Below are 21,456 nucleotides of genomic sequence, written 5' to 3' on the forward strand. Positions count from 1 at the left end.
CTCGTATATCTCCAGTTTTCTATTATTCATGAGTTACAAGAAGCAGTGGAGGGGAAGGAGGGGAAGAGATTGCAGCTTTCCATCTTACCCTTGAGTGTAGTCTTCTATAGCACCATCTGTCTCGAGCTCCTATCTTTCTCCGTCTCTTTTATTTTCCCTCCAGGTCTATCACTCATTTCTCTCTCTTTCTTTGTTGTCTCTTGCAGATTTGAACTTAATGGTTTTGCATACATATCCCGGAGCCAGAGCTGCTATAGGAGGCTAAGAAAAACTGTAAGTTAACAAATGAAAACTTAACTGTCATGAGCCGAAGAACTGCAGATTCTCTGGCTCGCATAATACCGAAGCACAGCTAAAAGGCAAGTGGCAGGAGAGTCTGATTGCAGCCGTCGGCGTAGTGTGCGGCGCTTTGATTGGCTCGTGGGGTACAAGAACGCCCCATTTTACTTTCTTCTCTACTTTCTTAATGCACAGCTGGTTCTGGCTGAAAGCTACTAAAAATGTGGCAACCTCCAGTTCTATGTCACTCCTCCGCATTCCCAAGATGGAAACTTACGATTGGTTGCAAAAAAAACAACATGGCGACGGCTAGGGGTGCAACGGATCACAAAACTCACGGTTCGGATCGCGGTTTTTGAGTCACGGTTCGGATAATTATTCGGATCAGCAAAGAAAGGGGGAGGAGACAAATATAACTTTGCTTTCCATTTATTAATTAAAATAACTTCAAGAACACTTAAAGCAAATAACTTTGGGCTATAGTCTTACATGAAAACCACAATGTTTAAGATATTTATTTTCATAAAGATGAGAATATATCTACATTACCTGGGGAAAGGGTAGCGCCACATGTGTCTGTGTAACTCTCACAGAGGGGGCGTGTCTGAAGCACCGGACTTTAAATCTCCACTCCGCCGTGGTGAGCTGTCACAGTCTTTTCCTTTTCATAGAGGAACGATCTTCATACTGAAGTGGGTGCGTGAGGGGATTTCGTAACATGGCTCATGCACTTTAACCAGATTTTGAAATCCTTTGTTTTCCAAAACGGAGTGTCTTCCGTTTTTTTCCCTCAGTGAAAGAAATTTAAATCGCCAACAATATTGAAGATGTACACTAGGCAGTGATACAAAGGCCGCTCTTATCCTAGATTGCGGTTGAACATGTTGTACACTTGTTTCACTTGCACAGGTTGATACAAAACTCACACAAAAAACAACCAAGTTGTCTAAAAATCTTCTACTTTATTCAGTAAGATAAATGTTTTTTGTAAAACATTCAATAAAAAATGATCTTCAATTTATTGCTCATTGTCATCTTTACACTAGGACTTGATCTGATGCATATTTATTTTTTTCCCAAAGCACTCTCACAAGGAATATGTTGCTAGATATTTAGACAAGATTTTATGCTGTCACTATAATAGTAATAACTTACATACATACGCACGTTCAGGTTATATAAAAACAAACCAAACAACAAAACAGAGAAGGGACAGGCGGACTCAGGAATCCTCTCACGTACTTTCGGAGCAGCATTTGTTGCTTTTCCAGCGGTGTTGTAAGAGCAAAAAAAAAGTTTCAAACCGTTGAGTCGTGAGATCATGTTGGCAGAGGGAATAAACTTAAGCCTGACACTGGAAAAACTACAAACCTGAAGCCCAGAACTTCACGTCTTTATACCACGGAAGCCGTTTTAAAAGCGCCCCCTACATGCATTAATCATCAAATTACAAGGCTATATTTTAACGCAAACCTAAGTATCGTTCTGTCAACTAGTAAACACACATTGTAAATTTAAAAATGATATAAAACCAAAATAAGCGAGGCGCATACTGTACATGCCAGTGAACCACAGATCCTCAAAGATGGCTCCATTCGGCGTCGCCATGTTGCATATATGCTTATTGTTGATCATCTAAATTCTGTGGCCTCACTTCAGCTACAGTGATACGATTTTAACATTTGCAATTTCCTTTTTTGTTGTTCACAACAAGTATTTTAATAAATCTAAAACACGTCAGTATGATTGGATGGAATCTTTGCTCGTCGGACATGTTTTACAGGAAGTAAGGGGTCGTTCACATGCTGCGGTTGTTGTTTTTTGGCGCCCTCATATTCATTGTTTACAACGTAGACGTGCGGAAGGTGTGCTCAAAAGCGAGAGCGAAACTGTTGCCATTTTCAGGGCGAGACGGCTGCGTCCCAAGATTAAAAATTGTTCAACTTTTGGAACCTGTCGTGCATATCATGTGACGAGGAACAACCAATCACAGCCGGCAGATATCTTTTTGTTTTTCCTTTCTTAAATATTTAAAAGTTACTTTCGGGCTCCCCAGAGTTTTACGATCTGTCCCATCCGTCACCCTTTCCGTCCAAGAACGTCACAACATCCGGTTGAAAGGTCAGCCCGACTGACAACCATCTACTTTGTTTAGTTCAGTCAGTGAGGCTTACTGCTAAACTACCGCATCATCATCGCCATTGCAGCGCGCAGGTTTTGGTTGCTTGGTAACAGCAGGCTACCAACATCCCCACGCACCTCCAGATAAAAAGATGAACGCGGTACGGCTGGTTTTTCCACGTGTTTTTAGACGCAGCATGTGAACGACCCCTATGAAGTGCAGGTCTAAGACCGACGCTAGCATGTTTGATAAAAACACAAACATTTAGAAGCACGTCATGGACCATATACTTGAGTTTAGCTTTTTTAAAGAGGAAAATGTTATGTTTAAAGTTGCATGTTTTAGGACCAAAGTCATCCAAGCAATGAGTAGCCTTCGGGGAAATGGGTCATCTAGAAGGAAATGTATATAATGAGAGTCATTACAGTACTGAGATGATGTGAGGCTCCCCTGTCCCAAGTTATTTATAGAATCCCATTCCTTGCCACTCTTCCCCTCATACACATTCTCAATAAGCAGCGTGTGCGTGTGTGTGTGTTTTGTTGATCTTCTCTGCCTCAGGCCTGTGTGTGTGTGTGCATGTACAGTATGTGTGTGTGTGTGTGTGTGCTTCACAATCCACAAGGGGAGACTTACGTTTAATTTTATGCACTAAAAATGTTTTAAGTTCCGCACAAAACAACACACAGTTACAGTCACGTGCACACACAGGCCAATTCTGAGGTCAGTGGTTATCATGCCACGTATTTACATTCTTGTTTTAAGGAAACTGTGTACAAGGCAGTAAGTAGATGGTGATCTGGCAAGGTTTAGTCTTTCTTTTGTTGTTTTCTTCTGAGAAGAGGACACAAAAACTAAAGGTGACGGAAAGGTCTCATCAATAAATAAATAAATAAATAAAGCAAGTAAAGATCAATAAGTTAATAGTTAAAGGGGGTCTGTCTGTACATGTGTGGAGAGAGATGGCGTGTGTGTGTGCACGCGCACGGTTCTGCCTGATGCCGTGTGCGAGCATGTCTCTGTGTGTTGTCCTCAGGGGGCTGTCGCTAAGGAGGAGGAGCAGTAAACTCAACCCCAACAACCCCCCCAGAGACCCATAGCGCCCTTCTGCACTGACAACACGAACAGAGCTGCCGTGAAACTTTCCGACCTAATGACACCGGGGCAAAAACAACACCGGTTGATGATCAAGTCTTCGGAATGTAGATGCGATATCCGGAGTCGCATGAAATCGGACCGGACACACGATGACAACTGTTGGGAGTCGCACAACGCTGTCACACTGAGTCGTTCTTCTAAGCTCGTGCATGTTTTTTCTTCGCTTGTTTCTTGGATGGCGGGCCAATCGGAACGGCCTCTGTGCCTTTTTTAAAATCTTTTTTTATAGTTTAGTTTAGTTCGTCAATCACAGACTTGCGCAATCTATTGAATTTCATATTCAAATGTACTAAAACCTTGTTTTTATGTTCATTTTGTAACAGCAAGTGGTTTACATCTCAACGTTCCCCCGGCAGATCTACGGTCAGTCTGGCAGTGAGAATGTGACTACAGTTTATTACAACTCATCAAAAATGGAAGAAAAAAAAAAAAAGTAAAGCTGCTATGCACACAATGAAGAGTAGGGATTGTAGAAAGCGTGTCGACTGGCAGCTGCATAAATATCATATATCATACAGAGACATGTAACAGGAGTATTGATCATCATACATCATATGCAATCGCCGTGGTAGGAATAAACTTGCAGTGGATGAGTGGCGGTCAGGGAAAAAAAAAAACAGAGTTTGGAGTGTGTGTCTCTGTGCCCTTGTTGGAGTGCATGTTCGGGTAAGTCGGGGTGGTGGACGGACATCAGCTGTTGTACATTCAAGGTGAGAGAGGTTAGGAGGCGCTGTCCCGCCGTGGCCTGACAGGAGGGTCAGGTCCAGGGGGGTCATCTGTAGGTGCGTGTTGGTCAGAGTGGTTAAGGGTGGAAGGTTGTGGCAGTGCTGGTTGATTTCTTCTAGAGAAGGATGCACTTTCCTTTCTCCACCCACGGGTTGCTCTTCATCAGCTCTGGGTTCAGGAAGGGGTCCTCCGGGACACCGTCCTCTATCCACTTTACCAAACTTTGTGGAGAGAGAGAGAGAGAGAGACATTTCTCAAATTCCAGAGGAAGTTTAGCACCACAATCCATCCTCTATCCACATTCTCTCTTTTTCCATACAAGGCATGAAAGAGAGAGAGAGAACATTTCAGTCCATCTAGCTTAGCCAAAATATCTCTTTGCTTCTTTCCAAGCCCTGTTGTTGTCATCGGTAACTTTAACTTAACAATAAGAGCGTATTCCTTATATGGCACGCACAGCGCAGGAAAACAAATTGCTGAATTGATGTCTTTTTTGCCAAAGAAAATAAAGAGAGATTATGGTAACATTTAAAATATTTACATTGTTATCGCGTCTTTCTTGCATGTTGGTATCGTCATACTTAGTGCCGCATCGTCTCGTCTTAGTCGTGGAAAGGGCGGTCGCTGACAAACATATTTAGTCACAGTTGTCGTTACCTAAATGAACACTAATACTTTGCTGCATAGATAATCAGATGCAAAAAAGGGCAAATGGCACGCTGCAAAACTTTGTCACTGTGTTTGCGCTGTAATTTCGTAAGCGTAATATCGTTAGCGTAATATCGTTAGCGTAATATCGTTAGCGTAATATTGTTAGCGTAATATCGTTAGCGTAGTATCGTCAGTATAATTTCGTCAGTATAATTTCGTCAGTGTAATGTCGTTAGCGTAATGTCGTCAGCGTAATATCGTTAGTATAATATGGTTGGCGTAATATCGTTAGCGTAATGCCGTCAGTGTAATGTCATTTGCGAAACCTTGAGATGGAAATTATGCCCAATTCATGGTGCTATTTGCGGCTGCAAATCCATTCTTCGTGAATTTGCCCGTGAGTGTACTGAAATTAGCAAAAGTGTGTTTTATTGCCTCAGGAATTTAACTTCCCATTTGTAAAAAGAATTTTAAGTACTTTTAAGTGAATATATATATATATTTTTTAGATTCACAATAGTTTCAAAACACTGACCCTGAGTACTCTACATGAAAAACAGACTCAGAAGTGTTTCTTGTGAGCTCCCTTGATTGGCCCTTAATCTGCTGCCGCTGCAGTGAGAGCACGAGACGGACACAGAGAGTGCTGAACAGAAACTAATGACGGCCACAGCTTTGCTTAATGACTCCACGTGCGCTGCGACTGTGACAATAGCCTTCGAGGCAGCATTAGTTAATGAAGCCATATCACTGCTTTATTGCTGTGGTGGAATGACTAATGCTGTTACACTCAAAGTCATGGTGTTCATGTAATCATTGTACTCATCACAGTGAACAACAGCAGATATCGTTAGTAATCGTAATTGAATAACCCACTGAATACTTGAGCTAGCTCGGAAACAACCGCTGGTTAACCAATCTCAACTCGAGGTCCACTTAAGCATTTGTTCTGGAGCTTTCAACCATATCACACAGCCTTCTTTGGCTAGATCTCAACTAACTAAAAGAAAAACCTTGGCTTGAAAATGCTGTATTCAAGTATTCAGTTTCAAACTTGATCCACTGTGTGAGCAACATTTAAATGTGTGTGTCTAACTATAACATGTTTTTATGTGTGCTATAAATCGAGATGAAATGAAAAATGCCCTTTTAACCCTTTTTAGATCACATCCCTGGTCATATTGTGCACCGATATAACAATATATGCAAAGATATTTAGAGATATTTAAATCCCTCTCGTAACTGTACACCGCACAAATATTCAGTTTCACTGGGGAAATACTTCCAACACAGAAGCTCTAACTTCCGTTTCACTGGGAATCTAAAGGGACAGTGTGAAGTATTCGGCGACATCTAGCGGCGTGGTTCCATTTTGCAACCAACTGAATACCCCTCCGCTCACTCCTCCCTTTCCAAGGGTAATGTGAGCCGCTGAGTGCAATACCACGATAACGGCGTTATCTATTAATCTATTGATCTTATTCTAAGCTAACTAAAACACAAGGACTTTTAGTTTCAGAGGATTATACACTGATGAAAACTTAGTTAAGAATATTAGATTCCATTTCTGCTAATAGATCCTGCTAAATGCTACACACTGGCAAAAACAAAGCTATTTCATTTCAGAGCTATTCATCACAGTGGTTTTTGGGGGATTGAACTCTGTGCAGGTGCTTGTAGAGCTATTACGGTCCAACTACTCACTCAGTCACCGTTTTGGAGGACTTCTCTCGTTTGAAGGCCAGCTGGTACTTGAGGCTCTCCACCTCCTTCTTCATCTGGGGCAGGTCCAACTCGTCCATGGCTGCAGCTCAATGTGGGGCTTTTCTACCTGCGCACAGTGGGGGAGGGGCCGGTTAAATTTATGCGGCACATAATACCGTTTAATGGTAGTCAGACGCACTCCGCGCAACCGTGCCCTGCAGCGAGAACACCACAAAAAATGCATCCGATTTATAACGGCTGCTTAGCAATTCCACCTACAGGAGGGGGAGAATGGAGGCTATTAAACGTTAAGAGTACAAACCCACTTAACACCACAGGATACAGTAGTTGTGTCCTTGGGGCTGCATGTTTCCACTTTGAGAAAAGTTCCTCAGCTTTAATGAAAATGACTAATTAAATGATGTCAGCGACCGTTTTGACGGCAGTTCGACAGCACATCAATTGTATGCAAATTTTGGTTAATTTCTTCTATATTGCCTCTGGCAGCGAATGCAGGTCAGAGGAGAGTAGTTGATATTCAATACCCGAGAGGGGAAACAGAAAATGTTTGTGCTTCTATGCCGAAAAAAAGCCTGTACTTGTGCCGCGTCCCATTTCTTCTCATTTGCCCTCAATCTTCCCCCATCCCATTGAGTGTGCTTTCAAAATATAGTGATGTCCCAACACAGAACTTCACTCCGTGAGATGAGTGGCTAAGCCCCCCCACATCGAGGGCAGTAGAAGGGAATAATTCAGCTTCAGGCTGCTTGTGATCCTCTATTACGGTGATTCCCAAATAGGCGTTCATGTCTGCAGTTGCCATGGGCAACATTGTGGAGTAAACAAAAAGAAAATTCACATATTGACTTATCTGAAACACCAGATCACTGGTACTGGTGATTGAGAGTGCATGAAAGCTAGTGGGTTCTACAGTGTTCTGTACATGACACCAGCACTTGATTGAATTTTCCCAGCAAACCTTGTGCTCCTTAAACTAACTCAAATCCGAGCCACTTAGCCAGTCCTCAGTCACCCGTTGCTGCATAGAATTAATAGCTTATTCATAGTACTCACAGCGGTCAATTTGTAAGATTACCACAGTATATTTAGGACTTCACATCACCATACACATTTGGTTGGGTTAAAGTGAAACGTATTGTGGGCCATGGCCAGTTTGCACCGCTACCTCATATGTAAAGATCAGGAAAACACATTATCATATATTTATATAGAATTAATAACTGGAATTTGTCACTCAGGACACTGCAGGCAAGAAAGCCAAACCAGTGGTCAACTCTCCGACAGCAATATTGTCTCCATTCTCATCCGCTACATCTTTTTCTTTGTCTGTTCCTCCCTCTCTTTCTCCCTCCCTCCCTCTCTCTCTTTCTCTCACTCCCCACCCACGCTCTATGCCCACTATACCCTCTCAACAATACTCTTTCCCTCTTGTGTGTGTACCCTTGAGTGTGATTGTGTGTGTGCACGCCTGTGACTCATTTGAGGATTCGGGTGAGCCGAGCGCTTGTCTGGTCTGCACTCGGAATCGATCCCACTGAGGTGCTTCAGCACAGAAACAACAATGGTACATTTTTAAGGGACATTGAATAGTACTTGATATTGCGAGGCAGGAAATAGCTGCTCTGAATTCAACACCTACTTCACCGCATGGTCAGGCTGCTAATGAGTGGCATGCACCACAATAAGCATTTGTTTTATTCTTATTTAAAAGGCTCTGAAACTCTATTTTTAACCGAATGCAGAGTAGTTCGATTTGGAAAAAAATATTTAGTAAAAACAAGAATCTAATGATGCAAAAACATACATGCTTTTTTGTCTACATAAGGTCCTGCCACATATTATAAAATAATGTTCCATACCATTCCCTCAAAATGGATATTTAAGATGTTGGAACAGAATTAATCAATCATCTGCCTTATCATCTAAAACTCCCCGTTTACACAGAGACGAATCGCTAGAAAAGGCATTCGCAGCAAAAACATTATTTTCCCAAGGTTGTTTTTCCTATTTCCCATTTTTCTTGCAGCAAAAGTTCAAACCCAATCAAATCAAGCAAGAGGCAAGCTTTAACACTTTACCACGTCCATCCTGTTTTGCTGCCGCTAGATGTGGTATTAATCACATTTGATGTAGGAGTTCCGCACGCAGCCCCACTCCACAGACTCCATTCGCCATTTAGCCCAACTCAACCCAACAAAGTCAGATTGTATAGAAGTCTATGAGAAAATGACTCTACTTCTCTCTTGATTTATTCCCTCAGTAAACATTGTGAACATGAGTTTATGGTCTCAATCTCTAGTTTCAAGTCTTCTTCAATACAGCATGTTGTTCATTTAGTAAATTATGGTCCATTTAGAGTCAAATAGACCGTAAAGCAGGGTATGCTTTAGGGCGGGGCTACACGCTGATTGACAGGTCGCTGCTGCTACCAGAGACATATAGGGTGTCTCTACGTCTCTCCTCTGCATTCCAAATATGGTAACTTCCATTCATTGGCTGCAAAAAAACAATACGCCGACTGCCGTAATCCAAGATGGCGAAGGCGAAATCGCCAAACTCGAGGCTTCATGACAGCAGTCCACAAACCAATGAGTGATGTCACCATGACTACATCCACTTGTTATACAGTCTATGGTCCAATATTACAATAATCTCTACTAGGAGGGACAAGAAAAGGTTGTGCGTGTTCTTTTGTGAGTTTGAGGAAAACACCAGGTGCAATATTATATCACGAAAAGTGTGTGTGTGTGTGTGTGTGTGTGTACCACCAATATTAGAGAGACGGAGAGAGGCAGAGAGATGGCCAGGTCCTGGCTGAGATCAGGCCTCAGCAGCATCCTCCAGAGACGACAGGAGGATTGAATGCTTTTCCTCTTCCTTACTCTCTCTCTCACCTTCTCCCTCATCCATGTTTCCCCCTCTCTCACCTCTATTTGTCTGCTCTATCCATCTTTTCCCCCGGCCCCTACCTCATTGGCTGTCTCATTTTCTCGCTTACTAATAGAAACCTGAAACCTTTGGGATTTTTAACCTGGCACAGGACAAACCACAGCTCTGTACAATGAAACAATTATAATCGTGATCGCCATTTGGTCCTCCATTTTACGTTTTATTTTCAGGCAAAATTAAAGTTATCAAATATTTTTGCATTAAATGTTTTTGTGAGCACCCACGTTTTTCCTCTTAAATGTACCTTAACATCACTCGCCATCATTCGGAATTATTTTATCTAGTGCTGGGCGGTATGACCAAAAATGTGTATCACGGTATTTTGTGAGATTCTGGCGGTTTCACGGTATTTTTTTTTTCCGCGTTAACGCATTAATTAATTAACGCCGAAAATTATTTTATCACGCGTTTAATTATTAAGCAGACATTTTTAATACAATAGCCGGTCGGCCAACCGGCCAGCGAGCGGTGAACAGCTGTTTGTGTGGCGTGTCTTCCGTCACTTCCTGTTTCCTTCACCTACATTCCCCTGGGTCCTAAGTCCCTCCATGTACAGCTTCTTATCACCCTCTGTGTACCAACGTACATTTATAACAAATACCACACATATTACGGTAATCAGCATTGCATATGTGTCAAACCAAAATACCCAAAAAAGCAAAAAAAATGATTCATTTAAATTATTTTTTTAGAGTTTTTAAAGTGTTTTTGTTTGGAATATGTATAATAAGCATATCATTTAGTTATCGCTACTGAGAATTTAACAAACATAAAAACATGACGTAGATAGGTTTGCAGTTTTCAAGATGTAAATTTCAGATTGCATCTATTACACACATGAAAATAAAGTTGTGAACACCGGCTGAATATCTATTATCAGAATCATTATAACTGTATTATAACTGCTACTGTGAGAGAATACTGCTGTTAAAAATAACCTTATTTGTTTTAAAGTGTTTGCAAACTAAATGTTATTGCACTTTTGTTCATATAGCAGTACTTTTCAAATAAAAGTACACTACTTTTGAATTCATTGTTGAATTTTGTGCATGATGCGATTAATCGCAAAAAAAATCATGCGATTAATCGCGATAAAAAATTTTAATCGTTGCCCAGCACTAGTATAAAGGCTGTGATTACTATAGAGTTTGCTTGGCCCCACAAAATGTTACAATATATGAAGGAATCAGAATGCATTAAACAGTTGCAGAATGTAAACAATTTTTATTGTGCAAACTGCAACGTAGTTAAAACAGAACTTAAAAATAAATAGATATGCCAACAACTTAAACATGGCTTCCTTTTGAAAACAAAATATTTTAAAATAGTTGTATAAACACTATAAACTGACCTAAAATACTCAAAGTATTTAATTATTCAAAGAGATATTTCTCAAACGTTCTATTGCACAAGTAAGAAACAAGCCTGGTATTAATTCACATTATCCTTCAAGCTACAGTATTCAAGTATTCAAAGGGCTATATTGCGCTTGCTTTTCTTTTCTTGGTACATATGAAGGAACCATTATGAACATTACCTGCACAAATGACCCTTTCAAATACAGGTTTTGGTAATTGAAGCTCCTCCAGACATTACACATTTTGTGCCAGGAAAACCAGTCTGTACACAGCATCTGGTTTCAGTCAGTGTTGCCAACTCCTCAGTAAGGAAAGTAGCTATTGGCTGTCCTAAAAGTCGCTAAATGACGTCATCGCCTAATTTGCATAATTGTAATGAGCGCTGTGGGAGAGAGGCGGGACCAGCGGCGGCTTTGCGCATGCGCGATTAATTTGCAGTCTGGACACAGGAGAGTGTGGGTCTCCTCTTTCTGCAGCTGGGACTGCTGCGCGAGGGGCTACTGTGAGACTAATCACCTTTGAGTGTTTTGAGGCGGCGGAGGGGCTCACGGCAGCTCCCGCGTGCCGAACGGTACGTGCTTTCACGTCAGAGTCAAAACACCAGAAAAGTCTCCAACAACACCAGAAAAAGTAGCTAGATTTGTCACTTAGTAGCTTTTGACAAAAAAAGTCGCCATGAGGGTTTGGAAAGTCGCCAGATTTAGCGAGAAAGTCGCCAAGTTGGCAACACTGGTTTCAGTGCGGACCTGTGGCAGGTGACAATGTTCCCACCGGTGCTGAAAGCTCTCTCAGATGGGGCACTGGTGGCAGGAATACACAGATACTTCCTGGCTAGCTTTGCTACACGAGGGAAATTTGCTTGGTGGCATTTCCACCACTCCAATGGGTCAGTGTCACTGTCGACCTCCACGGCCTGCAGGTAGCTTCTCAGCTCCACTTTAATAGTCTCCTAGTCTGAGAGTTGCTCTGCTCTCAGCTGTGCTGCTGCCCTGCTTTTTGAAAAAACTGGCCAAACTCTTTTTTCTTTTTACCTCAGGTTCAGCTGCTGCTGCTGCCACAGCCCTTGGGAGAGCTGATGAAGTGCCAGTGGTGTCTGCCTGTTGCTCTGTCAGCAGTGATTTGATCTCTTCTACTGCTCTAGCTTTGATTTCATCAACCTTTTCATTCTTGATGTAGGTAGTTTTGAAGCGGGGATCAAGAAGAGAAGCCATGTCTAGCAGGTCATCTGTGCCAGGATCTGAGTACTTTTCATTCAAGTAGGTTAGAATGGTTGTCTTCATGTCCTTGGTCAGTTGAGTGTCATTTTCTCCCTCAGCAAGAATGGTTTCATTGAAGAGGTGGGGTACTGGCCTGAGGTATGAGACACTAACATAGGGTTCACCAGACAAGGCATCTGTGAACTCCTGAAGTGGGCTCAACACCTGGTTTACTGCCTCCAGCACATCCATGTCCTGCCAGCTGTGCCTTGTTTTCTTGTCAGCTTTCAACACCTGACTTATGGCTCTCTCCTGCTCAGTCAGTCTTTGGATCATCTTTTGTCATGATCCCCACATAGCTGGCTTTGGCAGGCCAAGTTCAGCCTGAGCAATGGCCAGGTCCCTCTTCCTTTTCCATGAGTACGAGAAGGCACCAACAATTGTTTTTGCACACACCGACTACACGTTCTATGCGGGCATCTTTTACACTAAAACCAACAAACACAATGTTTAGTACTTTTTTGCTATTAAGAAATATTATAGCCTGCTAATTCAAACGTTAATAAAAACACCATCCATTTTTGAAAACATCACACAATTTTAAATATTTACTACTTTTAGGCTATTAATAATATAATTACTTTAAAAAAACAAATTGTTTTATTAATACAAATATTCATATTTACCTATGGCAAGGTGAAGCCTGTGTCCAAAGCATTGGAGTCTTCTCCAATCATTCAGCTGGACTGCCTTCACGATGTTGGCCCCACTGTCAGTTGTTAGGGTCACCTGCCTCTCCTCTCCCAGTCTCCAGGAATCAAGCGCCTCTCTCAAGCCTTGTGCAATTATTTCTCCGGTCTGGTTGTCTGGGAAATACGACGTTTGCAAACAGTGGTTGCGCAACTCCCAGTCATCACTGATGAAGTGCACCGTTATGCTGAGGTATGGCTCCATTGTGCGACTTGACCACAATCCGTTGTTGTAGAAAAGTGGACGACTGTACGTAGCTCCGCTTCCAGCATGCTTCGGTGTTGCTCGTATAAAGTTGGGATAGCAGTTTGGCTGAAGTATTTTCGCCCCAGTAAGACATACCTTGGATCCAGTGTTTTAACCATTGCTCTGAACCCGTCTTTATCGACTGTCTGTAGCGGGACGATGTCCTTGCAGAGGTGGATCGTTATTGCGTCCGTAATGTCACGCTACCGATTGCTTTTTTTGTCATAAGCACTGCCTCGAGCAAATGCCTCTTGAAGCGATGTCTGACCCTTTGGCTTGACTGATTCACTCGCACTGACATTACTGGTTGACGGCCTCGAATCCGAGGACCGTAATCGCATACACTCTTCGTATTCCAATAGGTTTTCGGCTGAGGTGATGGAGTAAATTGCTAGTGTTGCCACCAGAGGCAACAACAGCGGCTCGCAAACTTTACAATATATCGTCTTTTGATCTACGTCGGATTTACGGATCTACGCAGTAGTTTTGGCTGTGCACCGGTATGGCGGTATATGAAAAATGAATATCATAAGGGAAATTAAAACCGGTATACCGCCCAGCACTAATTTTATCCAACGGTCGATTATTTAAACCGTCTGCCTTGCAGTCCGCCATTGGAAAGTCTGAAGAGCTCCAATGCAATTTTGGGGGCGGGGTTAAGTCCAGTAAGGTTACGTCTCATACGCAAAGATTTCTGCTTATGTATTATACACCCGGGCAATTCTCACGTACAAAACAAATCCACATACTATGCAGTGGGAAGGCAACACTCAATTTTACTTTATACTTAGTATGAGTACTATAAATAGTATGAATACTATGCGAGTATATGATTTCGAACAAAGCCTTGATGTCAAAGCGATGTTTTGCTCCTGTCACTCATCACTCCATTATATTGTCCCCATTCTCTTCTCTCTCTCGCCATCGTTTACCTTTTCCATTGTCCTGTCTCGCTCTCCCTCTCAAATTACTCTGCCTCTCATTTGCTCAACAGCCACTCATGCGTCTCCGTGTTTTATCTTCTGCATTTTACCAGCTAATTAACACCTGAGCAAACGTTAATCTTCAGACGACGGGCGATGCAACCAATAAAATCAAAATTGCGGAAATGAGTGTTGCCGTGCGGCTTACTGTTGTCTTAGGCTTTGAGGTTTAAATCAAAGATATTGGTCGAGGCAGGTTTTCCCCTGTGCTGTGCTGCATTCTCACCGTCTTCCTTTCATCGCTCTCTCTCATATCTGTTTTCCATCCGTCCCCTGCCGTCTTCCACAGATGCCTCCGCACCAAGTGCTTCCTGTCTAGTTGCACACATTTCAAAACGGTTAATCCGATGCTCCACACATGATCAATGTCTCTTTCTCTCTGTTGCCCAGGCAGGAGCTATTATGGCTGTTACTGATAAAATGAAAACCTCCAAAATAACACATCCCATCCAAATCAGCTGTCACATTTAAAGGTGCTTGTGTAATTTTATTCAAACATCAATATATATCTTTGACAAAATTATTATAAACCATTCTCGTGAACCCTCGTCTGTTTACTGTCACATGGACGCTGTCAGCCTCCTCAAAGCTCCTCTCACCGTACCGAAGAGGATAAACACGTGTGATGTCCTTTTTTTTTCATGGTAAAACCATAGCCTGTATATAAGAAGTGGACGTAGTCATCATGGCGTCACTCATTGGTTTGTGGACTGTCGTTATGAAGCCTCGAGTTCGGCGATTTGGCCGTCGCCATGTTGACTTTTTGCAACCAAAGAACAGAAGTTACCATATTTGGAATGCGGAGGAGTGACGTAATGACACTGTATATGGCTCTGGTAGCGACAGCGACCTGTCAATCACAGTAAACCCGCCCTAAAGCATACCCTGCTTTATGGTCTATTTGACTCTAAATGGATCATAATTTACTAAATGAACATCATGCTGTATTGAAGAAGGCTTGAGATTGAGACTATAAACTCATGTTTACAATGTTTACTGAGGTAATAAATCAAGAGAGAAGTAGGGTCATTTTCTCAGCTGCTCTCTCTCAAAGCTAGAAACCAGAGAAGAAAGTTTCAAACTTGTAAAGTCATCGGGTATAAAGTGTGGGGCTGCTCCAAAGACAATGACTGGGGGATGTTTTTTGTTTTTTTGTTCCAAAGTTCCAAGTTGTGTTCCAAGTTGTGAGACAGAAAAAGTACCCATATAGTCAGAACATCCTCCTGGGTGCTCTGTTTCATCTATAAAATCTTTCCCTATTCATAGTCTATGGAGGGGCTCCACACTTTATATTCGATGACATCACAAATTTGAGTTTCAGTGCTCTAGTTTTTGGAATTGGGAGAGAGTTCATGTTTTATTATTATTTTTGGACTGTCTCAAACAATAAGAATAACATGTATGAATTTTAAAAAATGGGCGTAGTGCCCCTTTAACACAAAGTACAGCTGACGCTCTCGGGAATGTTCTAAATCTGGCAGGTACTTGGTCATGAACCAAAGTCCCGGACACGTTAAAAATTTTGACTTGACAATTGCGCTAGCCGAAAAAGTCAGGGGATCACTGAAGTCAGTAGCAGACATTTTGAGGAAACCGGGGATGTCTGCGGAAAAGTTCATGGCGATCCATCTCGTAGTTGTTGAGATATTACAGTCTAGACCCAAGCGGTGGACTGTCTAAATGACAAACCGACTTTTCGACTTTGCCATCCCTGGAGTCACGCTCGTCTGCTGCACCGGATCACTGTGTACCGCGTGATGTATTATCCTCAACCCGGGGGCTGAGTCACTGTCGAGAGAAACTTCTTGTCGATATGTACATTTTTCTGTGTACCGTCTGAACCAGGCTTTGTCTGCGTTTGCGCTGGAACAACAGGGCCCACTGTGCTTTGCATAAGATCCGACTTATGAAACACAGTGCGGTGCGGTCATGCCAGTGATCTCATTCTTCCAGCATTTATACTTTGACGATAATTCGTTGATGTAAATTTGCTACATTAGAAGACAAAGGTAATCCGATGTGGACCTGTAGCTCCGAGCAGCAGCGTGGGGTGTTTGGGCGAGGATGTGGAGCTGCAAGGGTGGTCGGGTTTGCCTCGAGTTTTTGCTCAGGAATTACGGAAGATGACGAACCAGTTAATTACATTTGCTTTATTAAAAACTACTCTTTTAGATCTTCTAATCAAACTTTTTTTTCTTTTTCTCCGCTTGAAGGCAATTTAGGCCAAATCCAGTATCTCCAGTGTGTTTCGTCACAGATAATTAACAACCTGCCGAGCCTCTGAAAAATGTGGTGTTTGGTCGTAGTGTGTACAGTACTGCTTTCTAGAGACATGTTTTGGTATGTGTGTGTGGTGGGGGCTGTGGGCTGGTTGTTTTGGGGGAGGGGTATGTAGGTTGCATGCTGATTTGGGTCAAATGCATCCAGAGATTAACCTCCACCCCCCCCTGTCTCCTCCGCTGTCTATTCAGCCTCACAAACTAATACACTGTATGTGTGCGTGACAGTGGAGCAGGTGTGGTGAGCCGCGCTACAGCGCCAATGCTTAATGTGTTGAATCGCTCCGTCCAACTCGATGATCTATGAGGATGGTGGGGAGGGGGGCAGCTTGAAGGAGACAACCGAAAGGTGAAAGGGACGTCTAAAAAGTGAGTGAGTGAGTGAAAGAGGTGCAGATGTAAAAAGAGAAGAGGGTGAGACAGAGAGGGAGAGACGCAAAGGTAGAGAGACGGAAGGAAGCAAACGGAGTGAGAGTGCCACTATAGTTACTGCATTGTAAATAGAGACTAAAAATAGAAAGGAACAGGCAGAGCTCCCCTGACCAGCTGAGAGTGGAGGCTAAGAAAGAAGGAAGGGGCTCCTTGCTGAGATGCTGCTTGAGGGAAATAAATGGCAGGCGCTGACAGACGGTATTTGAGCTTTTTTACAACCAGCCGGCCCGTTCGGCACTCCAACGAGCCCGGAGGCTGCTGGCACCAGTCCAGCTGATATCACACCAGCACGGCCCTGCCAACATGGGGACAAGTCCAGTCGATCGGATCCGATCAATATAGGCCTGAGCTAAAAACTTTAATTTGGCAATATAGACCCCGAGTGGTTCCATTGGTACCATCTGCAACTTTTGCTAATGGAAGTGCGGAAATAACCGTTATAATGTGTAGCCAACTGAGCTGGACAAGGCTAACGTGTGTCTGTGGATGGGTGTGTGTGGCCCCCCACAGGGTGAAAAGGAGAATCAGAGCAAGGGGCGGAGCCAGAGGGGTGGCACGGCACCACCCTATTAGTATCATGGATGGATTACTGTAATGGCCTACCGTGCACAGAAATTCAAAACAACCACAAATAGACATAAATGACTACAAAGACACGCAAAACAACTACAAAGAGACACAAGATTATTACAAAAAGACTCAAAACAACCATAGAGAGATGTAAAATGACTACTAAGACTGGCAAAACGACTACGAAAAGAAGCAAAACAACCACAAATAGACAAATAACAATTACACAGCCACATAAAACAACTACAAAGAGACATAAAACGACTATAAAACGACACAAAATGACTACAGAAAGAGACGCAAAACAACTATTATGAGACGCAAAAAGACTACAGAGTCAGAAAATGACTACAAGGACATGAAAAACAACTAAAGAGAAATTCAAAACAACCACAAAGAGATAAAAATTACTACAAAAACGCTTAAAACCACTACAAAGAGTCAAATAACTACACAGCCACATAAAACAACTACAAAGAGACGCAATATGATTACAAAGAGAGAAGCAAAATGACAACCAAGACTCACAAAACAACTACGAAAAGACGCAAAACAACCCCAAAGAGATCCAAAACGACTACAGAGAGATGCAAAACTGCCACAAAGACGACTAAAACAACTAAACACGGCCACTTTTTGTCCGTTTTCATTCTGGATGTCCTACTCATTTGAGGGTCGGGGGCTGCTTTTACAGGTCCGTATCCAGGAGCCCGTTGTCTCATAATCTGTTAAGGCTATTTGGGGTTACAAATAGTGGTAATTTCTTTATAAAACTTTGTATTAGCATATTTAAAGTTTCTTTGGCATGCGTTTGTTACGCTGACCGAACCTGGGCTATTAATGTGTGACATTTTTACATTTTACACATGTGCCCCCCCTTGTTTAAAACTGTGCGCTAGTCTGGCCCCACTATTAGGAAGTTCCTCCAGCCGGCCCTGCTCAGAGCCAGTACAAGACAAACATCTTCAATCCTTAAAACAGGGCCAGGTGTGAAACAGAGAGATGGAGGAGGAGGAGGAGGAGGAGGAGGAGGGAGTGCAGAGGAGACATGTAACTTTTATGTAATATTCGTGGGTTCCATATGGCCCAGTATTGAGTTGTGTGTGTGTGTGTATGTGTGTGAGTGTGTTGGGAGGCTGGAGGCGGAGAGTACAAAGTGTACAAAGTACACTTAAAATAAAGAGGTGATCCCATCCCTTGTATAGTCTAAGTCATATTTTTTTTTTTTCTCATTAAATAACATCATAGAAACACATTTTCGAGCCAGTTTGATGCGGGAGGATTTTTGCAGCAGAAAGGCCTGTGATCAGGATATCACAGGAGACCCCATCGTGTTTCGGCACCACAGGCCCCGGTGAACGACTATACTAGTGAAATGTGGCTAAAACGGACAGTCGCATCTCTTACCTCACTGATGCGCCGGTGGAGGCTGTTGCTCTTTCCAAGTCTGACCGGTGCAGTTAACCCGGTGGGGGGGGACGGGGGAGAGAGAAGACGGCTGGACGGGCACACGGATAGAGGATCCCCGCTTTAAAACAGAGAACTGTTCGCACACTTAGTTTATCTCGTGGAGGCGGTGCGCACTCTCAGTATCCACTGCAAAAAAAGACCGAAGGTAAAATCCGCAGTCTCCGGAGTGAAAAAAAACAGACGATGACGACCAGTCTGAAGCCGTCTGGAGAGCCGGAGGAGTCGCTCTGTACCCGGTTAGTCAGCCCGGTAGTTAGCCCGGTAGTCCGCTTTACGGTTGCTGCCGAAGCTGCCTAAGAACGAGGAGTGTGTGTGCGTGTGTCTGTGTCTGTGTGTGTGTGTGTGGAGGGGGAGAAATAGGAAGCGGACAAGTTAACGAGCCGGTCCGTTGCGCGCGCGCTCCGCCTTCACTGCCCGGTTCTCTGCTGGGAGCCTCCTATAAGAGTGTGTGTGTGTGTGTGTTTGAGATAGAAAGAGAGAGAGTTCCCTGAGGATGCGTTTAGAGAGTTGACCGGGCGAGGCGGAGGGAGGAGGGAGAGGAGGAGGTGTTTAAGCAGGTACACAGTCAAGGAAGGAAGGATTTCACTCTCACACTCTTCTGTGTGTAGCCCCTATTTGCCCCCCCCCCCCCCCGTTGCCAGACTCTGGATTTCTGCCCTAATATGGCCACTTATAGCTCCATCTGCAAAAGACAGATTGAGGTCCTCACTGCAGTAGGTGGGGACATATTTGGTTTAGTTTTAATTTCACATATGAGAAATACTGCTTTTGAGACCACAGAAGAAGAGCCGGAGCTTGTTTGACCTCACATGTTGTGTCTACAGTTAAATCGCCGTTATGGTAACCAGTTTGTCCATCTGTAAGCGGGTTAGAGCACATTCTGAGTTGTAAAAAAATACTGTTCAGGAACTAGTAGTGCTTAACTTGTGTGAGTCATCTCCAACACTAGGTTGCAGCATTTCAGGCCCAAAATACATACCCAGGGTGCACTGCAGTTTTCAGTATAGACAGGTGGCTTCCTTCCAGGAAGTTGGAAGCAGAAAATAATCATGTGTTCATGGCATATGTTCTTTTTTATGGTGGGTTCGGTAATATTTGGTGTTACTGCTAACCATTTTTGTTGTACCATGACCGAATCCTGCCATGGTGTAGGCCTACGGTGTTTTCTGATTGTAAACTGTTGCCCGATCAATTTAACAAACAAAAGATGTTTTCCCATTGTATATTTGTTGGAATTTGTTTATCTGTATAATTTTTTTCGTATAATCTAGGCTGATGGATTCCTTCTGATCACAGGGGACAGTGCAACGTCTGCCACTCTTCTGTTGAAGACCACAGAAGGGGGGTCCAAAGACTGCTGCTGCACCAAAACAAAGATTGCACTGCATAACAGCACAACTTTTTGTTGGTTTTATAAGTACATTGGAAGATTTTTGTTAATTTAATTTATTCATACTGTCAATAGAAACCAATGTATAATGTAACAATGTTGTGCATTTAACATTCGACATGTTGTCTTTAATGAAGAAACATATGCAGATTGTTGAAAATGTACTTTTACTGTAAATTGGACCAGAGTACTAAAATTAAATTGTCAGTTACTTTTATCTGAGTGGCTCCATTAAAGGGTTAACAGAATTTCACCTGTTTTACTCTCCCAGCCTGCATGGTGCATAATGACTTAGACTTTCAATAGAAATCTCAATACAAACACATGCACATGCGCAATTAATCAGTCCGGCAGCACACGGTTCATTCATTTTCTGTTATCTGTTCAGGTGTCCCATTGAGAGGGAAAACGCCTGATTCAACAACAGCGCGCACACACGGAAGAATGGATGCTCGGTGTAGTTTGTTGGATTTAACATATCAATGGAGAACTCAATATCAAGCCAAATTCAACCTCAAACCTCAAAATTTTCTGAAGATCGTGTGCTTGCTGCTGAAAATTCATGGTTGAAACATTCTAAAAGGTTGATGAACTGAAACATTTGAAATCGTAGTTGAAATGGTAGACGGTATGCAAAACAGACGGTCACTGAATTTGCAGTTGTGTAAGCACTGAACGTGGTTGAAGTGGCAATTTAATCACTGAGTGAAGTTGTGGTATCAGTTGAAGCGAAAGTGCTGAAGATTCAATGGTGTGGGGCACTGAAAGGAGTTGAAAGGTCAGTCGAAGCGTGGGCGATGAATTGGGCAGGAAGTGTCTGTCGAGGTGGAAGACCTGAAAAATATTCAGTTAAATATTCATAAAGTCGTTTCAAGTGTACAAACATAGAGAAGTGTCAGTTAAAGTGTTGGCTGAAGTTTAAACGCCGAGAGCGGTTCAAGTTTCCAGCGACAGCAGTTTGTAACAAACAGAAGAAAAACTGCCGGATAAACAAAGATAAAGGTGCACTTACAGAAACTCAAGCATGAAACCCTAGGGGAAATAAAATACCTTTAAATAAAGAATGGCAAAGGAACTGTTTTAATTAATCAGACAAATTGTCTATTCTACTTGTGAAAACCAGTCCAAAGTGAGACTTCAGTGGCGGCTGCATATCCTGTCTCCAAACTTGG

General features: G+C 42.8%; 1 protein-coding gene and 1 long non-coding RNA gene across 4 annotated transcripts in view; one reads left to right on the forward strand and one right to left on the reverse strand.

Moving 5' to 3' along the window:
* LOC142940087 (uncharacterized) overlaps window positions 1-20,501 on the forward strand; it is a 45,712-nt gene extending 25,211 nt beyond the window's left edge. For 2 of the 3 annotated variants that reach the window (XR_012950373.1, XR_012950371.1), the window contains exon 3: window positions 207-20,501. This is a non-coding gene — a long non-coding RNA (uncharacterized LOC142940087). The remainder of the gene's footprint in view (window positions 1-206) is intronic. The other variant, XR_012950372.1, reaches the window with a different exon arrangement.
* LOC142940077 (guanine nucleotide-binding protein G(I)/G(S)/G(O) subunit gamma-13-like) lies at window positions 4,401-6,909 on the reverse strand. Its single transcript, XM_076082969.1, has 2 exons — window positions 6,641-6,909; window positions 4,401-4,506 (listed from the first exon to the last, which is right to left on the reverse strand). The coding sequence occupies exons 1-2, from the start codon at window positions 6,736-6,738 to the stop codon at window positions 4,401-4,403; spliced, it is 204 nt and encodes a 67-aa protein (XP_075939084.1). The 5' UTR covers window positions 6,739-6,909.
* Window positions 20,502-21,456: the final 955 nt, after the last annotated feature.

Source organism: Anarhichas minor, unplaced genomic scaffold, assembly GCF_050575085.1.
Source record: "Anarhichas minor isolate MPS153535 unplaced genomic scaffold, ASM5057508v1 ptg000007l, whole genome shotgun sequence".
Classification (NCBI taxonomy): Eukaryota; Metazoa; Chordata; class Actinopteri; order Perciformes; family Anarhichadidae; genus Anarhichas; species Anarhichas minor.